The sequence below is a fragment of the Lontra canadensis genome, unplaced genomic scaffold, assembly GCF_010015895.1.
Source record: "Lontra canadensis isolate GAN:19392208 unplaced genomic scaffold, GSC_riverotter_1.0 scaffold161, whole genome shotgun sequence".
Lineage (NCBI taxonomy): Eukaryota > Metazoa > Chordata > Mammalia > Carnivora > Mustelidae > Lontra > Lontra canadensis.
Window position 1 is genome coordinate 613833 of NW_022631155.1, and position 18357 is coordinate 632189.

Sequence of the window (18357 nt, forward strand, 5' to 3'; positions counted from 1 at the left end):
TGTTCCTGGAGAAGACCCTCAGGGAACTCTGATATTAGTAAATAACTCCCCCTACCAAATGCCCCAGGTGTTTTTCAAACTGCTGCTTTTATGCTCTATCTCTGTAGACCATTTGCTGTGTCTCTTTAAGGGTGGGCACTCAGTTTCCTATTGCCCTCCAGGCTCTCCCAAAGCTGAGCCACCAATTTTTATAGTTCTAGGCTTTAAGTCCCACTGGTTGTAAGAATTCAGGAAATTAAAAAAAAAAGAATTCAGGAAATTTGGTCCCTCTGATTTTCAAAGCCAAATATTATAGGGATTGATCTTTTCCATGCAGGCTCCCCATGTGACAATATGTTTCTCTCCCCTCTCTGCACCTGCAGCTCTCTCCCTCCAGAGACCAGACCCACAGGGTTTAGCCCCCCACCATGTCTTCTCCTTTCCCACCCTCTTCTATGGGGCCTCTTCTCTACATTTAGTTGTGGAGTTTATTCTGCCAGTCTGGGTAATTTTCTGGATTATTTGCACTAATGTATTATTTAGAGTTGTATCCATGGGATGAGGTGAACTTAGGGTCCTCCTATTTCACCATCTTCCCTACAAGTCCTCTTGCTTATTTTAGTGGACAATCAACTTGATGAAATTCAGTCCACAAGGTTTTCCTTGGTCTCTATGGGTGGTGATGCCAATCTCTCTCAGTTTTCAAAGCCTTTGCTATGGTGCATTTGTTTTATCTCACGCATGTGTCACCTAGGGGATAGTCTAACACTTGAGCTGTCATTACATATTAGTTCATAGTTCAATTTCAAAATGTTTGCTGTGGTGCTTTTGGTTTGTCCTATACTTGTACTACTTAGGATTAGTCTGATATTGAGGTGGCATTTTAAACCATAGTGTACTTCTTAAAGTCTTTGGCATGTTGCCTTGTGTCTTTCCTATGCATGTGCTCAAGGATGAGCCTATGATTTCAGGGGTTCATATTCTGAATTAGTGGATCCTTTTCTTTGGCCCTTAACCCTTTTGGATCTCCCTCAGTCTCTGGCTTGCAGTGGCCCTTTTCCCCTGATTGGCAAGACAGTAAGATTTTTGGGTTTTTGTTGTTGTTGTTTGTTTTTTTAACCAGAGTTTTGGCTGCTTTTGCCAGTGCCCCACTATGCAGCTTTGCCTTTGAGGCAGAACTGCAAGAGAAAAGGACAAACCCAGGAAAGTTATTTCCCTGGAGATTGCTTCTCCAAGTTTTGACTCCCCTTTATAATTTACATGTTCTTTTTTCTTTTTCACAGTCCTTGAGTAATTACTTTTATAATATGTCCAGAGATTTTATTTATAATGAGAGGAAAAGAAAGGCTATAGTACACTTAATCTGCACTGCCAGAAACTAGTTTAGTTTTGTTTTAATTTTAGTTTTTACCTTATTATTCTCACTGTGTAGTGGTTTTGTAGTTTGCTTCTACCCTGATCACTATTCTAAAATGGACTTACAATAATATTGTGAAGTTTATTCTCCATTGTGGTATTGCTGATTCATTTCTACTCCAACAAGCCACTTGCTCAATTCTTAATCACAAGACTATGTCTTTGTATGTCACATCATCCCAATCCATCCCCTAACCCAAGCCTGTAGCCTCAATCAGAGCCATATACTAGGCATTAGTCCAACATTGCTTTTTTTAGCCTCTTTAAAAGGAGAGCCCCAGATCTGACCCACAGGTACTCAGCCTGCTTTCAGTCACCTCTTTTGTACAGAAAAAATATTTTAGTCTTTTCAAATTATTATTTTTACTATTATTATGTTTTACTATATTATTTTTAAAATTTTATGGCTGTTTTAACTTTCTTTTTTTAAATGTAAGCATAATTAACATACAGTGTTAAAATGGTTTCAGATGTACAATAGAATGATTCAACAATGCTATACATTACTCAGTACTCATCATAAGTGTACTCTTAATCCTTTTCACCTATTTCACCCATCTCCCACCCCTACACCTCTGGCAACCACCAGTTTGTTCTCTATATTTGAGTTTTGTTTGTTTGTCTCTTTTTTTCTTTGTTTATTTGTTTCTTAAATTCTATTTGTCTTTCTCTGACTTATTTCACTTAGCATTATACCCTCTAAGTCCATCTGTGTTGTTGCAAATGGAAGATTTTATTTTATTTTATTTTATTTTAAAATTCCAGAATCTTTATTAAGGTAACATGATGGTGGAAGATTTCATTTTTTATGACTGAGTAATATTCTGTGTGTGTGTGTGTGTGTGTGTGTGTGTGTGTGTATACCACAATGTCTTTATCCATTTATCTGTGGATGGACACTTGGTTGCTTCCATATCTTGGCTTTTGTAAATGATGCTGCAATAAACATAGGGATGCATATATCATTTTGAATTAATGTTTTTGCTTTCTCTCAGTAAATACACAGTAGTGGAGTTACTGAATCATATGGTAATTCTATTCTTAATTTTTTGAGGACCCTCCATACTGTTTTCCATAGTGGATACATCAGTTTGCATTCCCACTAACAGTGCACAAGATTTCCTTTTTCTCCACAGCCTTGCTAACACATGTAATTTCTTGTGTTTTTTTCTTAATTTTATTTTAGTGATTCTCACTGGTGTAAAGTGATATTTCATTGTAATTTTAATTTGTATTTCCTTGATGATGAGTGATATTGAGTACTCTGTATGAACACTGTTGGTAATCCATATGTCTTCTTTGGAGAAATGTCTCATCAGGTCCTCTTTCCCACATTTAACTTGGATTATTTGTGTTTTGTGTGTTGAGTTTTGTGTAAATTCTTTGTATATTTTAGCTATTGACCCTTATCAGATAAATAATTTGCAAATATCTTTTTCATTAGGTAGGCTGCCTTTTGGTTTTGTTGTTTGTTTTCTTCACTGTGCAAAAGTTTTTTATTTTGGTGTAGTCTCAGTAGTTTAATTTTCTTTTGTTTTTTTAAATACTTATTTTTTTTTAAATTTCTTTTCAGTGTTCCAGAGTTCATTGTTTATGCACCACACCCAGTGCTCCATGCAATACGTGTCCTCCACAATACCCACCACCAGGCTCACCCAAACTCCCACCCCCCCTCCAAAACCCTCAGTTAGTTCCTCAGAGTCCACAGTCTCTCATGGTTCATCTCCCCCTCCAATATTTCTTAAGGAAAACAGTGTATGTGCCTCGGGTAGTCTCTTCTATTCTATTATGGCCTTGGAAACCACACTATTTTTGGTATTGGAATCATAACAAAGTCAACTCTTTTTTTTTTACAGAAAATAAAACTAAGATTTAGTTCTAGACAGAGGAATTAGGCTAGAAACAAAAATAAAAGCTAACCAAATTGGAAAGGAAGAAATAAAACCATCACTATTTACAGACAACATGATACATATATAGAAAACCCTAAAGACTCAACCAAAAATTATTAGAATATATGAATTCACTAAAGTTACAGCAAACAAAATCAATATACATAAATACATAAATGTGTTTTCTTTAATGTAAATTCAATTAGTCAACATACAGTCCATCATTAGTTTCAGATGCAGTGTTTAATAATTCATCAATTGTGTATAACACTCAGTGTTCATCACATCACATGCCCTCCTTAATGCCCATCACCCAATTACCCTATTTCCTACCTACCTCCCCACCAGCAATCCCGTTTTTTCCCTGTAGTTAAGAGTTTCTCATGGATTGTCTTCCTCTCTGATGACTTCCCATTCAGTTTTCCCTCCCTTCACCTATGATCTTCTGCACTACTTCTTGTATTCCACATATGAGTGAAAACATATGATAATTGTCTTTCTCTGATTGACTTATTTCACTGAGCATAATACCTTCCAGTTCCATCCATGTCAATATAAATGGTAAATATTCATCCTTTCTAATGGCTGAATAATATTCCATTGTATACATAGATACCACAACTTCTTTAACGATTCATCCTTTGATGCATAGCTCAGCTCTTTCCACAGTTTGGCTATTGTAGACAGTGTTACTATGAAAACTGGGGTGCAAGTCCCCTTTGGATCACTACATTTGTATCTTTGAGGTAAGTACCCAGTAGTGCAATTACTGGATCATAGAGTACCTCTATTTTTAACATATTGAGGAACCTCCCTACTGTTTTCCAGAGAGGCTGTACCACCTTGCATTCACAACACTGTAAAAGGGTTCCCTCTTTTCTAAATCCTCACCAATATTTGTTGTTTCTGTCTTCTGAATTTTAGCCATTCTGATTGGTGTGAGGTGCTATCTCATTGTGGTTTTGACTTGTATTTCTCTGATGCCAAGTGCTGTGGAACATTTTTTCATGCATCTGTTGGCCATTTGTATGACTTCTTTGTAGAAGTGTCTGTTCATGTCTTCTGCCCATTTATTGACTGGATTATTTGTTTTTTTGGGGTGTTTGAGATTGAGAAGTTCTTTACAGATCCTTGGATATTAACCCTTTCTCTGATAGGTCATTTGCAAATATCATTTCCCATTCTGTAGATTGTCTTTTAGTTTTGTTGACTGTCTCCTTTGCTATGCAGTAGCTTTTTATCTTAAAGAAGTACCAGTAGTTCATTTTTGTTTTGTTTCCCTTGTCTATAGAGACATGTCAAGCAGGAAGTTGCTGCAGCTGAGGTCGAAGGGTGGCTTGCCTGTGTTCTCCTCTAGGATTTTGATAGATTCTGGTCTTGCATTTAGGTCTTTCCTCCATTTTGAGTTTATGTTTGTGTATGGTGTAAGAAAATGATCCAGTTTCATTCTTCTACAAGTGGCTTCCCAATTTCCCCAGTGCCATTTGTTGAAGAGACTGTCTTTTTCCACTGGATATTCTTTCCTGCTTTATTCAAGATTAGTTGACCCTATGGTTGAGGATCCATTTCTGGACTTTCTATTCTGTTCCATTGATTTATGTGTCTTACTTTGTGTTAGTACCATGCTATCTTGATGGCTACAGCTTTGTAATAGAGTGACAAGCCTGGAATTGTGATGCCACCAGCTTTGGCTTTCTTTTTCAACATTCCTTTGGCTATTTGGGGTCTTTTCTGGTTCCATACAAATTTTAGGATTGTCTGTTCCCACTCTGTGAAAAATGTTGATAGTATTTTATAGGGATTACATTGAATATATAGAATGCTCTGGGTAGCATAGAAATTTTAAGAATATTTATTCTCCCAATCCATGAGCATGGAATGTTTTTCCATTTCTTTGTATCTTCCTCGATTTCTAAGTGTTCTACAGTTTCTAGAGTACAGGTCCATTACCTCTTTGATTAGGTTTATTCCTAGTTATCTTATGGTTTTTGGTACAACTGTAAATGGTATCAATTCCTTAATTTCTTTTTCTTCTACCTCATTGTTAACGTGTAGAAATGCACCTGATTTCTGGGCATTCATGTTATATCCTTCCACATTGCTGAATTCCTGTACGAGTTCTAACAAATTTGGGATGGAGTGTTCTGAGTTTCCCACATAAAGTATCATGTCATATGCAATGAGTGAGAGTTTGACTTCTTAGTCAATTTGAATACCATTTATTTCTTTTTGTTTTCTGATTGCTGAGGATAGAATTTCCAGTACTATGTTGAACAACAATGTTTAGAGTGGACGTCCTTGTCATGTTCCTGACCTTTGGGGAAAAGCTCTCCGTTTTTCCCCATTGAGAATGATATTTGCTATGAGCTTTTCATAAATGGCTTTTATGATATTGAGGTATATTCCCTCTATCCCTACACTGTGGAGAGTTTTAATCAAGAAGGCATTCTGTATTTTGTCAAATGATTTTTTCTGTATCAATTTAGAGGATCATATGTTTCTTGTCCTTTCTTTTATTAATGCACTGTATCACACTGATTGATTTGTGAATGTTGCACCAGTCTTCCAGCCCAGGAATAAATCCCACTATGTCATGGTAAATCATCCTTTTATTGTACTGTTGGATCCTATTGGCTGGTATCTTGGTAAGAATTTTGGCATCCATGTTCAGCAGGGATATTGGTCTGTAACTCTCCTTTTTTGTGGGGTCTTTGTCTGGTTTTGGGATCAAGGTGATGCTGGCTTCATAGAATGAGTTTGGAAGTTTTCCTTCCTTTTTATTTTTTGAGACATCTTCAGAAGAATAGGTATTAATTCTTTCAATATTTTGTAGAATTCTCCTGGGAAGCCATCTTGCCCTGAGTCTTATTTCTTGGGAGAGTTTTGATTATTGCTTCAATTTCCTTGCTGGTTATGGGTCTGTTCAGCTTTTCTTCTTCTTCCTGCTTCAGTTTTGGTAGTTTATAAGTTTCCAGGAATGCATCCATTTCTTCTAGATTGCCTAATTTGTTGGAATATAGTTGGTCATAATACTTTTTTAAAATTATTTCCATTTCCTTGGTGTTGGTCATGATCTCTCCATTTTCATTCATGATCTTATTAATTTGGGTCCTTTCTCTTTTCTTTTTGATAAATCTGGCCAGGGGTTGGTTTATCTATCTTATTAATTCTGTCAAAGAACCAGCTTCTAGGTTCATTGATTTGTTCTACTGTGATTTTGGTTTCTATTTCATTGATTTCTGCTCTAATCTTTATTATTTCTCTTTTCCTACTTGGTTTAGGCTTTATTTACTGTTCTTTCTCCAGCTCCTTTAGGTTTAAAGTTAGCCTTTATATTTGAGAATTTTCTAATTTTTTGAGAAAGCCTTGTTTTGCATTGTACATTCTTCTTAAGACCACCTTTATTGTATCCCAATGGTTTTGAACAGTTATGTTTCCATTTTCATTTGTTTCCATGAATTTTTTTTAATTTTTTTACTTTATTTTCAGCGTAACAGTATTCATTGTTTTTGCACCACACCCAGTGCTCCATGCAATCCGTACCCTCTCCAATTCCCACCACCTGGTTCCCCCAATCTCCCACCCCCCGCCCCTTCAAAACCCTCAGATTGTTTTTCAGAGTCCATAGTCTCTCATTCACCTCCCCTTCCAATTTCCCTCAACTCCCTTCTCCTCTCTAACTCCCCTTCCTCCATGCTATTTGTTATGCTCCTCAAATAAGTGAAACCATATGATAATTGACTCTCTCTGCTTGACTTATTTCACTCAGCATAATCTCTTCTAGTCCCGTCCATGTTGCTACAAAAGTTGGGTATTCATCCTTTCTGATGGAGGCATAATACTCCATAGTGTATATGGACCACATCTTCCTTATCCATTCATCTGTTGAAGGGCATCTTGGTTCTTTCCACAGTTTGGCGACTGTAGCCACTGCTGCTATAAACATTGGGTTACAGATGGCCCTTCTTTTCACTACATCTGTATCTTTGGGGTAAATACCCAGTAGTGCAATTGCAGGGTCATAGGGAATCTCTATTTTTAATTTCTTAAGGAATCTCCACACTGTTCTCCAAAGTGGCTGCATCAACTTGCATTCCCACCAACAGTGTAAGAGGGTTCCCCTTTCTCCACATCCTCTCCAATACACGTTGTTTCCTGTCTTGCTAATTTTGGCCATTCTAAGTGGTGTAAGGTGGTATCTCAATGTGGTTTTGATTTGAATCTCCTTGATGGCTAGTGATGATGAACATTTTTTCATGTGTCTCATAGCCATTTGTATGTCTTCATTGGAGAAGTGTTTGTTTATCTTTTGAATATCGCCACAGATTCACTTCTCCTCACCTCCTACATTGCAAAAAGTGGTCACTTTTCCATTTATAGAATTCCATCAATTCTTTTCTTTATATCTCAGATTGAAATCATAGATGTTCAGAATGATCTGGTAGTTATCTAGCTAAATTCAAGGGACCAGATGAAACAAGGTCCTCTACTCTTCTGCCAACTTGCCTCCTGTTGTGTTTCCATATACTAATAACAAACCACCAGAAAGAGAAAATCAAGAAAACAATGTCCTTTACAATTGCATAAAAAAGAATAAGACACCTAATAATAAATTTAACCAATTAACTTGTACACTTGATGAAAGATATTGAAGATGACATAGATAAGTGGAAAGATAGTCTGTGCTCATGGATTAGAAGAATTAATATTTTTAAATGTCCATATTACCCAAAGGAATCTACAGATACAATATAATATGTATCAAAACACCAAAAACATTTTTCACAGAACTAGAACAAATAAAAAAAAATCCTAAAATTTGTATAGAATCATGGAAGTCCCCAAATAGTCAAAGCAATTTTGAGAAAGAATAAAGCTGAAGGTACCATGTTCCCAGATATCCAACTATACTACAAAGCTATAATAACCAAAATAGTATTATGTTGGCATAAAAACAGACCTGTAGATTAATGGTAGATTAATGGAACAGTATAGAGAGCCCAGAAATGAACCTATACCTATATTGTCAATTAGTTTACAACAAAGGAAGCAAAAATATACACTGGGGAAAAGATAATCTCTTCAATTAGTGATGTTGGGAAAACTGGATAGTCAAATGCAAAAGAATAAAATTTGACCACTATCTAACACCATACACAAAAATCAATTCGAAATAGATTAATGACTTGAATATAAGATCTGAAACCATAAAACTCCTAGAAAAAAAACAGATGGTAAACTCCTTGACGTCAGTCTTGGCACTGGATCTTTGGATCTGAAGCCAAAGAAAAGGCAATAAAAGCGAAAATAGAGTGGTGGGACTACATCAAACTAAAAAGCTTCTGCAAACGAAAGAAAACCATCAATGAAATGAAAAGGCAGCCTACTGAATGGGAGAGAATATTTACAAATCATATATTTGATAAGGGGTTAAATCCAAGATACATAAAGAATTCAACTCAATAGCAAAAGAAACCTATAAACAAACCAATTGAAGAATGGGCAGAGGAATTTAATAGACACTTTATGAAGAAGACATACAGATGGCTAATAGGCACATGAAAAAATGTTCAACATTTCTAGTTATCAGGGAAATAAAAATCAAAACTACAATGAGATATCACCTCACAGCTATTAGAATCACTATTATTAAAAAGAAAAATAACAATGTTAGGATGTAGAGAAAAGGGAACTCTTGTACACTGTTGGTAAAAATGTAAATTGGCACAGCCACAGTGGAAAACATTTTGAAAGTTCCTCAAAACATTAAGTATATCTACCTTATAATCCAACTATTACACTTCTGGATATTTATCTGATGAAAATGAAAATACTAATTCAAAAAGATATATGCACCCTTGTGTTCATTGAAGTATTATTTAGAATAGACAAGATATAGAAACAACTTGTGTTCATTGATAGATGAATGGATAAAAAAGATTATATGTTTAATGAAATACTACTCAGCCATTAAAAGAAGGAAATTTGGCCATTTGTGATGACATGCATGGGCCTTTAGGGTATTATGCTAAGTGAAATAAGGCAGACAGAGAAAAATACCATATGATTTCACCTATATGTGGGATCTAAAACAAAATAAAATGAACAATTATCCTATGGTTTCACTCATATGGGGAACATAAGGAATAGCATGGAGGACCATAGGGGAAGGGAGGGAAAACTGAATGAGAAGAGATCACAAAGCAAGACAAACCATGAGAGACTCTGGACTCTGGGAAACAAACTCAGGGTTATAGAAGGGAGAGGGGTGGGGGGATGGAGTAGCCTGGTGATGGCTATTAAGGAGGGCACGTGTTGTGATGAGCACTGGGTATTACACACAACTAATCAATTGTTGAACACCACATCAAAAACTAATGATGTACTACATGTTGGCTAATTGAACATAATAATAAAAAAGGAAGAAAATAGCCTAGAAAAAAATGAACAAATAATACAAAAAATACTCATAGAAACAAAAAATAGATTGGTGGTTTTCAGAGGTGAAAGGAATTGTGGGGTGGGAGAAAAGGGTGAATGGGGTCAATTGTAGTGTGATGGATGGTAACTAGACTTATTGTGATCACCTTGTAGGGTATAAAAATATCAAATTATTATGTTGTACACCTGAAACTAATATGTTACATACCAACTTTACCTAAATTAAATATATATTTGCTCAACTAATGAATCATTGAATATTATATCAAAAACTAATGATATACTATACCTTTGCTAATTGAATCTTAATTTTAAAAAAAAGGAAAAAACATATTTGCAATACATTCCAGGCACCTGACACTAGATGGTACAGCATAAACACAGTGCTAGACATCTAACCTATTAAATGTCAAAAGCTGAGAGCCTTGCCCAGTCTACAAAAGAGGGTATGAGTCAATTGCAGAGATTAGATTAGAGCTAACACAGACTCTTGTAATTTCTGCTCCCCTAAATCACTGGTTACTCCTCTAGAGAGCTTATCTATAATTAATACTATAGGGGGGTGGAGTCACTGAGGACTTACTGTATCTTAGTCCCCAAAGGTTGTCAAAGACTAATGGAAAGGCTATTAACATAAGAAGAGAGCACACCAGCTCTCAGATCTGTGAAAGCCTGTTCATAAGTCACTGTAGCCCACTCCGTAAGTTCATGTGGCCAACCAACCAAGACAATCACGTGGGAACTCATTTCCACCAGACCAGTCTAGCTTCAAGATGAAAAGTATGTACAGCAATAAATGCTTGTTCCCTCAAACTCCCAGTGATCTGGAAGTAAGAAAATAGAAATGTTAAGGTTTTGCTCTTCTAGCTCTTCTAGCCAAGGCTCCAGTCTTCAAAGCCACACTGTTCTTAGGAAGATTGTCATTAGAAAAAATCGAAGAGTCCATTGTGGCCTAAAATGAGAAAAGAAGTTATAGTTGGCTTTTGGTCATAGCATTCATCTTATGAGCTTGTCTCTAATGGAATTGAAACAAACTTTCACCATAAAATATTTCAGTATCAGTAAAAAAAAAAAAAAAAAATCAGACTTGAGCCAGAGGAAAGTGATTGAGAGAGAGATAGTGAGGATGCCTAAAACCACATCAAAGGAAGAGGAGACATAGTTGAAGAAAGTCAGGATATTTAGTATGGAAAGGAAAAAGAAGAGCAAATTTAGGGGTACTACTATCACCTTCTTTCAATCTCTGAAGGTCTTTGAATCTTAAAAGATTGAGAAGTAAACGTTGTTGTGTGAGTCCAAAGGGCAGTGTTAGCAGTGTTTTTTTTTAAGATTTATTTATTTATTTGAGAGAAAAAGAGAGAGCATGAGCAGGGGGAGGAGCAGAGGGAGAGAGACAATCTCAAGCAGACTTTGCACTGAGCATGGAGCCTGATGTGGGGCTTGATCTCATGACCCTGAGATCACGACCTGAGCTGAAATCAAGAGTTGGATGGTTAACCAACTGAGCCACCATGCAGGTGTCACAAGACCAATGTTTATATGTGTGCTAAGGTGGAATAGCTAGAGGTTGAGGAACGCACTCTGGATTCTGCTCAAAGGAAAAAATTAATGATTTATTGGGAATCTTTTTTTTTTAAAGATTTCATTTATTTATTTGACAGAGATCACAACTAGGCAGAGAGGCAGGCGAGTCAGGGGGCAGGCTCCCTGCTGAGCAGAGAGCCCAATGGGGGGCTCCATCTCAGAACCCTGGGATCATGACCTGAGCTGAAGGCAGAGGCTTAACCCAATGAGCCACCAGGAGCCCCAGGAATCTTTTTGAAGTCAAACTAGAAAACAGTTTGTTATGAACAACATAATTAATGTAAACACAGTGATCACTTTACTCTTTCAGATCAAGTAAACAGAAGTGACATGGGGACTGGTTGATGAGTTCCCCACCAGTGGGAGTACAACTGAGGGCTAAGGTCATGTGTGTTTATGTAAAGACAGGAGCTTTCAAGCATTTCCAATATCACTGTAAATTGCAAAAGGAAAACAATTCTGTTCACCTTTGGTTCCAAAGGGTAACATTGGAAGGAAATTGGATCTCCAAATAAAAAAAAAAAAACACCAAGAAACATCTGAAAACAATTATTAAACACAGTGGGTGGTGAGGCCCTTTTATCTATCTATTAATTTAGGTCTCACATTTGTCTCTCCTGAGAAGAATGTGAACAGGCCTTAGACTATGAATTGTAGCCCTCACCAGTTCTAGTCTAATTCATTGATCTTTTCATTGAGTTAAATGAAAACAAATTTCTAATCATTCTTTCACACAGAGAAGCTAGAGTAGTGAGTGGGCACTCTCTTCTATCTCTGGGACCCAGGTCCTTAGATTTGTGGGTGACTTTTGTTTATTTGTACTTTACCCATTTATCATATCTTGCTTTTGCCTTCAGTCCTTTTCTAATTATATCCTCTTCCCTTTCTTTCTTCCCTCCTTCTTTACTCTCCCTCCCCTTAATTTTACACCAGTGTACTGGACCAAACTTCCCAACTCTCCTTCCCTGCTACAAAGTCAGGGAAATTTCTGAAGCCTGGGGTGACCCCTAATTCATTGGGAAAGCAGTTTCTCCACACTGTTTTCTTCTTAGCAATCAAGGGGTGCATTTTATGTGAAAGTGAATAGTTGAGAGAGAGGAAGAACGCCGAATTTCCATAAAACCTCCTACATTCCTCAGGCTGCTTGCTTCTTGCTACCATTGGTCACCTTTAGTCAAATGCTTTTTGCTTGACTTTACAGTCAGAGTTCCTAGTTAGTACAAAGAAAATATTCAGAATTTGTATGGTCCTATACCATCATTGTACAAGAGAGCAGCTAAAAGTAAAACAGTCTTGTTCAAGTTATTGACCAAGTCAGGGACAGAAATCCAGAATCCAAGCCTTGCCGTCTTAGCCCAAGACTCTTTGTTATAGCCATTTTCCTTTCTACCTATAGTGACTCCACTCTCCCCTGGGTCGTCTCCTACAATTTAACTTTACCACTAGTATCTTTCTTCTTCTTTTTCTGTGGTCTGGGTAATCTGTTTTTAGTCTGTTTAACTATCTTACAATTTTACAATTATATTGGTTTAGAAGGTTGTTCTGTACTTATGCCCTGCCTAGAATACTGGATTCAAGTGTAATTACGGTCTCTTCCATTACTTACTTAAATTTGTTTTATGTACTTGAGGGTAGGACAATACTTCTCTAGCCAGTGAACCTGGGAGTGTATCTGAAGGGACAAGTCTTCAGGAGACATGTTCTGGGTCCTGAAGTGTTATCTCTTCTCCTTCAAGTATAGAAATTGCTCTGAAAGAAGCCTGTACTCCAGATAAAAAACAAAACTACTTAAAACACAGCTTTAAGGGCTCCAGGGTGACATAGTCTGTCAAGCAACCAATTCTTGGTTTTGGCTCAGGATGTGATCTCAGGGTTGTGAGACTGAGCTCTGCAAGACTGAGCCCCAGAGGATCAAGCCTGGCGAAAGCGAGCCCTACAAGGGCAGGTTCTGCATTGGGCTCTGCATGGGACTCCACATTCATGTAGAGTTTGCTTGGGATTCTCTCTCCCTCTCCTTTTGTCCCATCCACTGCTCATGTGTACTCTCTCTTTCTCATTCAAAAATAGATAAATAAATCTTTAAAAATAAACGAAACATATCTCTAGTTTCAAAGACATGTTATTTATTGATTAAGTCTGCAAGTAAGGTGTGTTTTGATGAATTGACTATAGTGCTGATTATTATTATTACTATGAAAATGTAATGTTTGTAGATATATAGATGTATATAAGTATAAATCAAAACTTATGTGGCCTTATTGATATTGGCTGTGCTGCTGGTATACTCTACTGGGGTTTGGTATTCTAGGCTGAAATGGGATTTATTTGAATTTAATATAATGATGAAGTAGATGAAGTATTTGCTAGGCTGGTGTAGGCTTTCCTGTGTTCTGTTTGAGGAATGGTGGAGTGTGTGGGCTAGTCTGATCTACACTGGGTTAAATAGGGTTGACTGAAACAGGAAAAGTGAAACTTAGCAATGAAATAACTTTACTACTCTGGGTATCAGTTTCCAACTTGGCAAATATGTGATGAGATTTGTCCATCCATACAAAAAATATTCAGTGAGTATCATCTGAGTAACGGGCTCCTTTTCAATGTACTGAGAATATAGAGATAACAAAACAGGGTCACTGCCACAGAGGACCTTTTGTGTAAGGTGGGGATAATACAATAAGGAAAAATAAATGCAAAGAGAATGTATCAAGTGATATCAGTCAACTTCAACTCTCAGTCACTTAACCCAATGAAAATGTATTTCTCATTCATGCAAAGTCTGTTGTGGAGCCAGGCAACTTTCAGGACAGTTGTCCTTCATGTGTTGGCTCATCATTCCAGGATGTTTCAATCTTATGATAGCTCTATAATAACATGTTTCTATGATAACCATGGCAGGAAGAGTCTTACATTGGACATTAATTGTTCCAGCTAGAAAGGGACACATATAACTTTGTTCCACAACCAAAACTAGTCACATGGCCTCTCCCTATGTTAAGTGGGAAGAGGAATGGGAGGGCAATCATTCCGTGTTTCTGGAAGTATTAAAGTTAGATATTAGAACCTACCACAGGTAAGGGTAATCCTGGTGTGAAATTCCAGCACATATGAATATCAGAGATCTCTCAGGGCTCTTAATCTTTAGAGTTTGGGGATTCTGTTGTTATTCTCAATGATACCTAAAGGGATAAACTTTGTACCTGTACCTATCATGTTCTCTGAACAAATAGTATAGGTGAGAAGTTTTTGAGAGGTTTTCCTATCACTCTGTCAGGTACACTTTTTCAGATGTAGCAAGTTAGCTGTCATTTAGAGTACTGCACTGTTGAGTTAAGGGAATTGACTTTCATGACACTCTGCTTTTCTACTTTCCTTGGCCTAGATGCAGTGACTGAAGTGAAGACTGACATCTATGTGACCAGTTTTGGCCCTGTGTCAGACACTGATATGGTAAGTTATAGTTCCTGCAAAGGTAAAAGTGAAAGAAGATACAACAGATCAAAGAAAATAAATTGGAGTTTGTTACTACCTTCTAGGGAGAAACCTTGTCTCATACGAATTCCCTACCCTCGCCATCCTACATTTGGCCAAATTTGTCTTTTCCTTTGCTCTCCCCATGTAGTCACATATAAAGCATATGCCCTCATGAGGACGACTCTTTCCTTCTTTCCACAACACATCTTTCAAAATTAAACTTGTATCCCTATGCTCAAACTTTCCCTGACTTCTCTCTTCATATTTTGTCAGCACTCCACACATATTAACAGAGATAGGTTACGTGAGGAGAGCATTGTGGTAGACACTCTCAGAGTGTCAGCAGCCTCCAGTATCATCCAAGAAGTCTGTTCCTTGCAAAAAGGCCCTATTCGTTGGGGGTAATGGACTGACAATGGCGATGCAAAATATTTGGAGAAAGAGTCAAAACCACTTTTGGAAACTGGTCCTTCTACAGATGTGAGCAGGGAAAAGCTTCAGAAGAAAGTCAAGGAATAGGGCAGGATACAGCAGAGGTAGTAAAGGGAGACTCAAGAGTCATCTTCAGTGACTTCCCTTCTCCTCCCATTATCCCTTGCTGCCAAAGCAAAGAATGTAGTAGTGTTGAGACAGGAGACCCCATCCTAAAGGACCACCCAGATAATACCTACTATGTATCAGATATCTGGCTGAATAATTTTCATGAAGGGAAACAAGCTATTATATGCTCAATATGCCTGGCAGTTAATAGATGCTCAAAGAATCCTTATTGAATGAGTGACTCTGTATGGAAAATAAGAATCTTAAAATCAGAAAGAAATGTCCAAAAAATATGAAATGTCCATGATCACTACTTGGATTTTTTTCTGTGTATCTTCAGTGGGACTGCTACTTAGCAGGGGACAAGTCTTCTTTAGACCTGTTGGTAAATATAAACAGTTGTGTAAGGATGTGATAGAATTTGCCTGTGGGTAATATAGAATGATTGAGTGGATATTAGTAGGGCAATAATAAATACAAGTATTGTTTTAGAATGATTTAGAATTACCTAGCAGTCTGCACAAGATGGACTGCAAGTGGGAAAAGACTTGAGGCTAAGAGTTGGTTTAGGTATGTTGACTTTACATAGCTCTTCCTTCAATCAGGCAAGGTCTATGAGTTAGTTGGAGAAGTACTGTAGTTTTCAGCAGAGGGAATCATGAGTGGTTGTGAGGCCAGGCCTGAACTTTGCTTTTCAAGTGTGGAGAAAAGAGGATACAGAAATATAACAGACTTCCTGTATATCCCTTAAGGGCAAGTACAAAGTCTTCAGGGCTTTCCTGGCATTTAATAGAATACTTGACATATAGGGAGAGCTCAGTAAGGGGCAAGTTTGATGTATGAGGGGTGGAGGAGACAGGTATCACACAGGGGCATCAGGAAAGCCTGTATTTCTAGATTATGCCCTCCCAACATGTTTACTAATGCCCACAGCTTTAGATCCATGCATGTGTTAAAACTATTGTCAGTTGGTCATTCAACAGTACTCCTTAGAAGTCCAACTCTGCGTTAAGGGTTTCTAGGATTCCCTATATTCAGAGAGCTTATAGGCCACTGGAGATAACCAGATTCACCAGGGTATGCAGCTCTCTCTTTGTATTGCTGGGAACTACTGATGAATTAGGATTTTTGTAAGAAAGTGACTAAAGCTACTCTATGAACACACACATTTATATTCATACACTCTCATTTACTCTCACTTATACACCAGCATCCACAAATACATTCAGAAAAATATACATGCACACAAAAAAATACATACTTGTTAAAAAATAGTCCACATGATATCCCAGGCACTTCATGAACACACATGTGCAAACAGATACCTAAATGCAGGAATACTACAGAAACATATATGTAGCGCCTACCCAAACCAGCTACTCTCCCTGCTCCTTCCCCACCCAAGCAGGCACACATGATATGCAGAGGCCCTTCAGACATTTCAAACAATCCAGATATTCTATCTCTTGAAGGTTCGTATTCTACTTGCTTGTTTTTCTCCTCCGTGATTAAGTAGAAATAACAGAATGGCTTTCCTGATATGGAGGGCAGACTTTAATCAAATAAACTTCAGGTTATTTTTAGCTGCACTTCTATCTTGTTACAAGGTAGAATAGCTATGATCACTCTGACTGGGAAACACATTAATGGTGTTTTTAAATTTCTTCTTCCTGTACAACTTAGTATACTGTGACAATTGACCCTCGGTCAGGGATGATTTTTTGAGTGAAACATCAGAAAGTTGTCTGACTTTAGCAACTAGCTGAAGCAATAAACCCAGCTCTCCTGAGACTACAGACTGCTTGGGCAAGTAGATGAAAATTAGAGCTGGCTGGGTTCTTGAATCACTTTCAGCCAAATGGAATTTTGGTCCAGAATACATTCTTAAGGAAATAGGGACAAGTTTCTTGTCCGTAAAGAAGAAAAACTGTGGTGCCAGTTTGAGCATTGAACCGATATCACCCATAACCGTTTGCAGCCATTGTAATCCTTACTCAAACACTGACCTTCACAGACTGATTTTGACAAAAAGCTCCATTGGGGCACTTGGGTGGCTCAGTAGGTTAAAGCCTCTGCCTTCGGCTCAGGTCATGGTCTCAGGATCCTGGGATCAGGCCCTACATGGGGCTCTCTGCTCAGGAGTGATCCTGCTTCCCCCCTCTCTCTACCTGCCTGCCTCTCTGCCTATTTGTGATCTCTCTCTGTCAAAATAAATAAATAAAATTTTTAAAAAAGCTCCATTAAGGGCCATATCTGTTTTGTTAATCTTCATATCACCAATACCTTATCAATATTTGGTACATGGTAGACTCACAACTATTTGTTAAATGCAAGAATAAATGAGATGGCACAAATTAAATTTGAGGGGAAAATTATAACTGTGCTCTTCCACTTGACTGAAAAGTCCTTCAAAGTTAGAGAACTTGTCTGATACATTTCTGTATCTCTAGCACCTAGCATAAGACCTGATACAATTCCTTTTTTAAGTGTTTACTGAAATGATATGAAACATTAGTAGCAAGCCAGGCAGATAAAGAGTAAAGTAGCTTTCTTTAGGAGATACTATGGAATAGCAAGACTAGTAAGTCAATTGGGCTACTAGTTTGGGTGGTTTTGCCATTTATGAATATAAAGAGCTGTGACAATAGGGAATTGGGCAGAGAGATGAAAGCAAACAGTAGTAGATGTTTCTACTGGAAAAGTCAGAGAAAGAAAATTTGTTAAAGAGTACAGATATAAATTGGAAACTGATTACGATGGGAATTTTATAGGCATCACAAATGAAAGTCTTGCATTAACCATTTGTAACAAATAAAGCTTGATGGTAAAAAAAAAATACCTGGTGCTCCTCAGCAGTAATACCAATCCTATACCCATGCTCTTCCAGGAGACAGAACAAGGGATACAATTCCAATTTGAATTATCCAAGGCCATATGACCTTCTATGACTTTCTATTTTTAGAAGAATTTACACCATTTTCTCAATCCATGTATGGAAAGAATGGTGTAGGTAACAATGAAGAGAAGGTTGCAA

General features: G+C 37.4%; 1 protein-coding gene across 3 annotated transcripts in view; it reads left to right on the plus strand.

The window, feature by feature from the left end:
• Window positions 1-18357, plus strand: part of GABRA3 (gamma-aminobutyric acid type A receptor subunit alpha3) — a 358344-nt gene that overhangs the window by 223332 nt on the left and 116655 nt on the right. For all 3 annotated transcript variants that reach the window (XM_032845269.1, XM_032845270.1, XM_032845268.1), the window contains exon 4: window positions 14692-14759. In XM_032845269.1, coding sequence (XP_032701160.1) covers window positions 14692-14759 — 68 coding nt within the window. The remainder of the gene's footprint in view (window positions 1-14691; window positions 14760-18357) is intronic.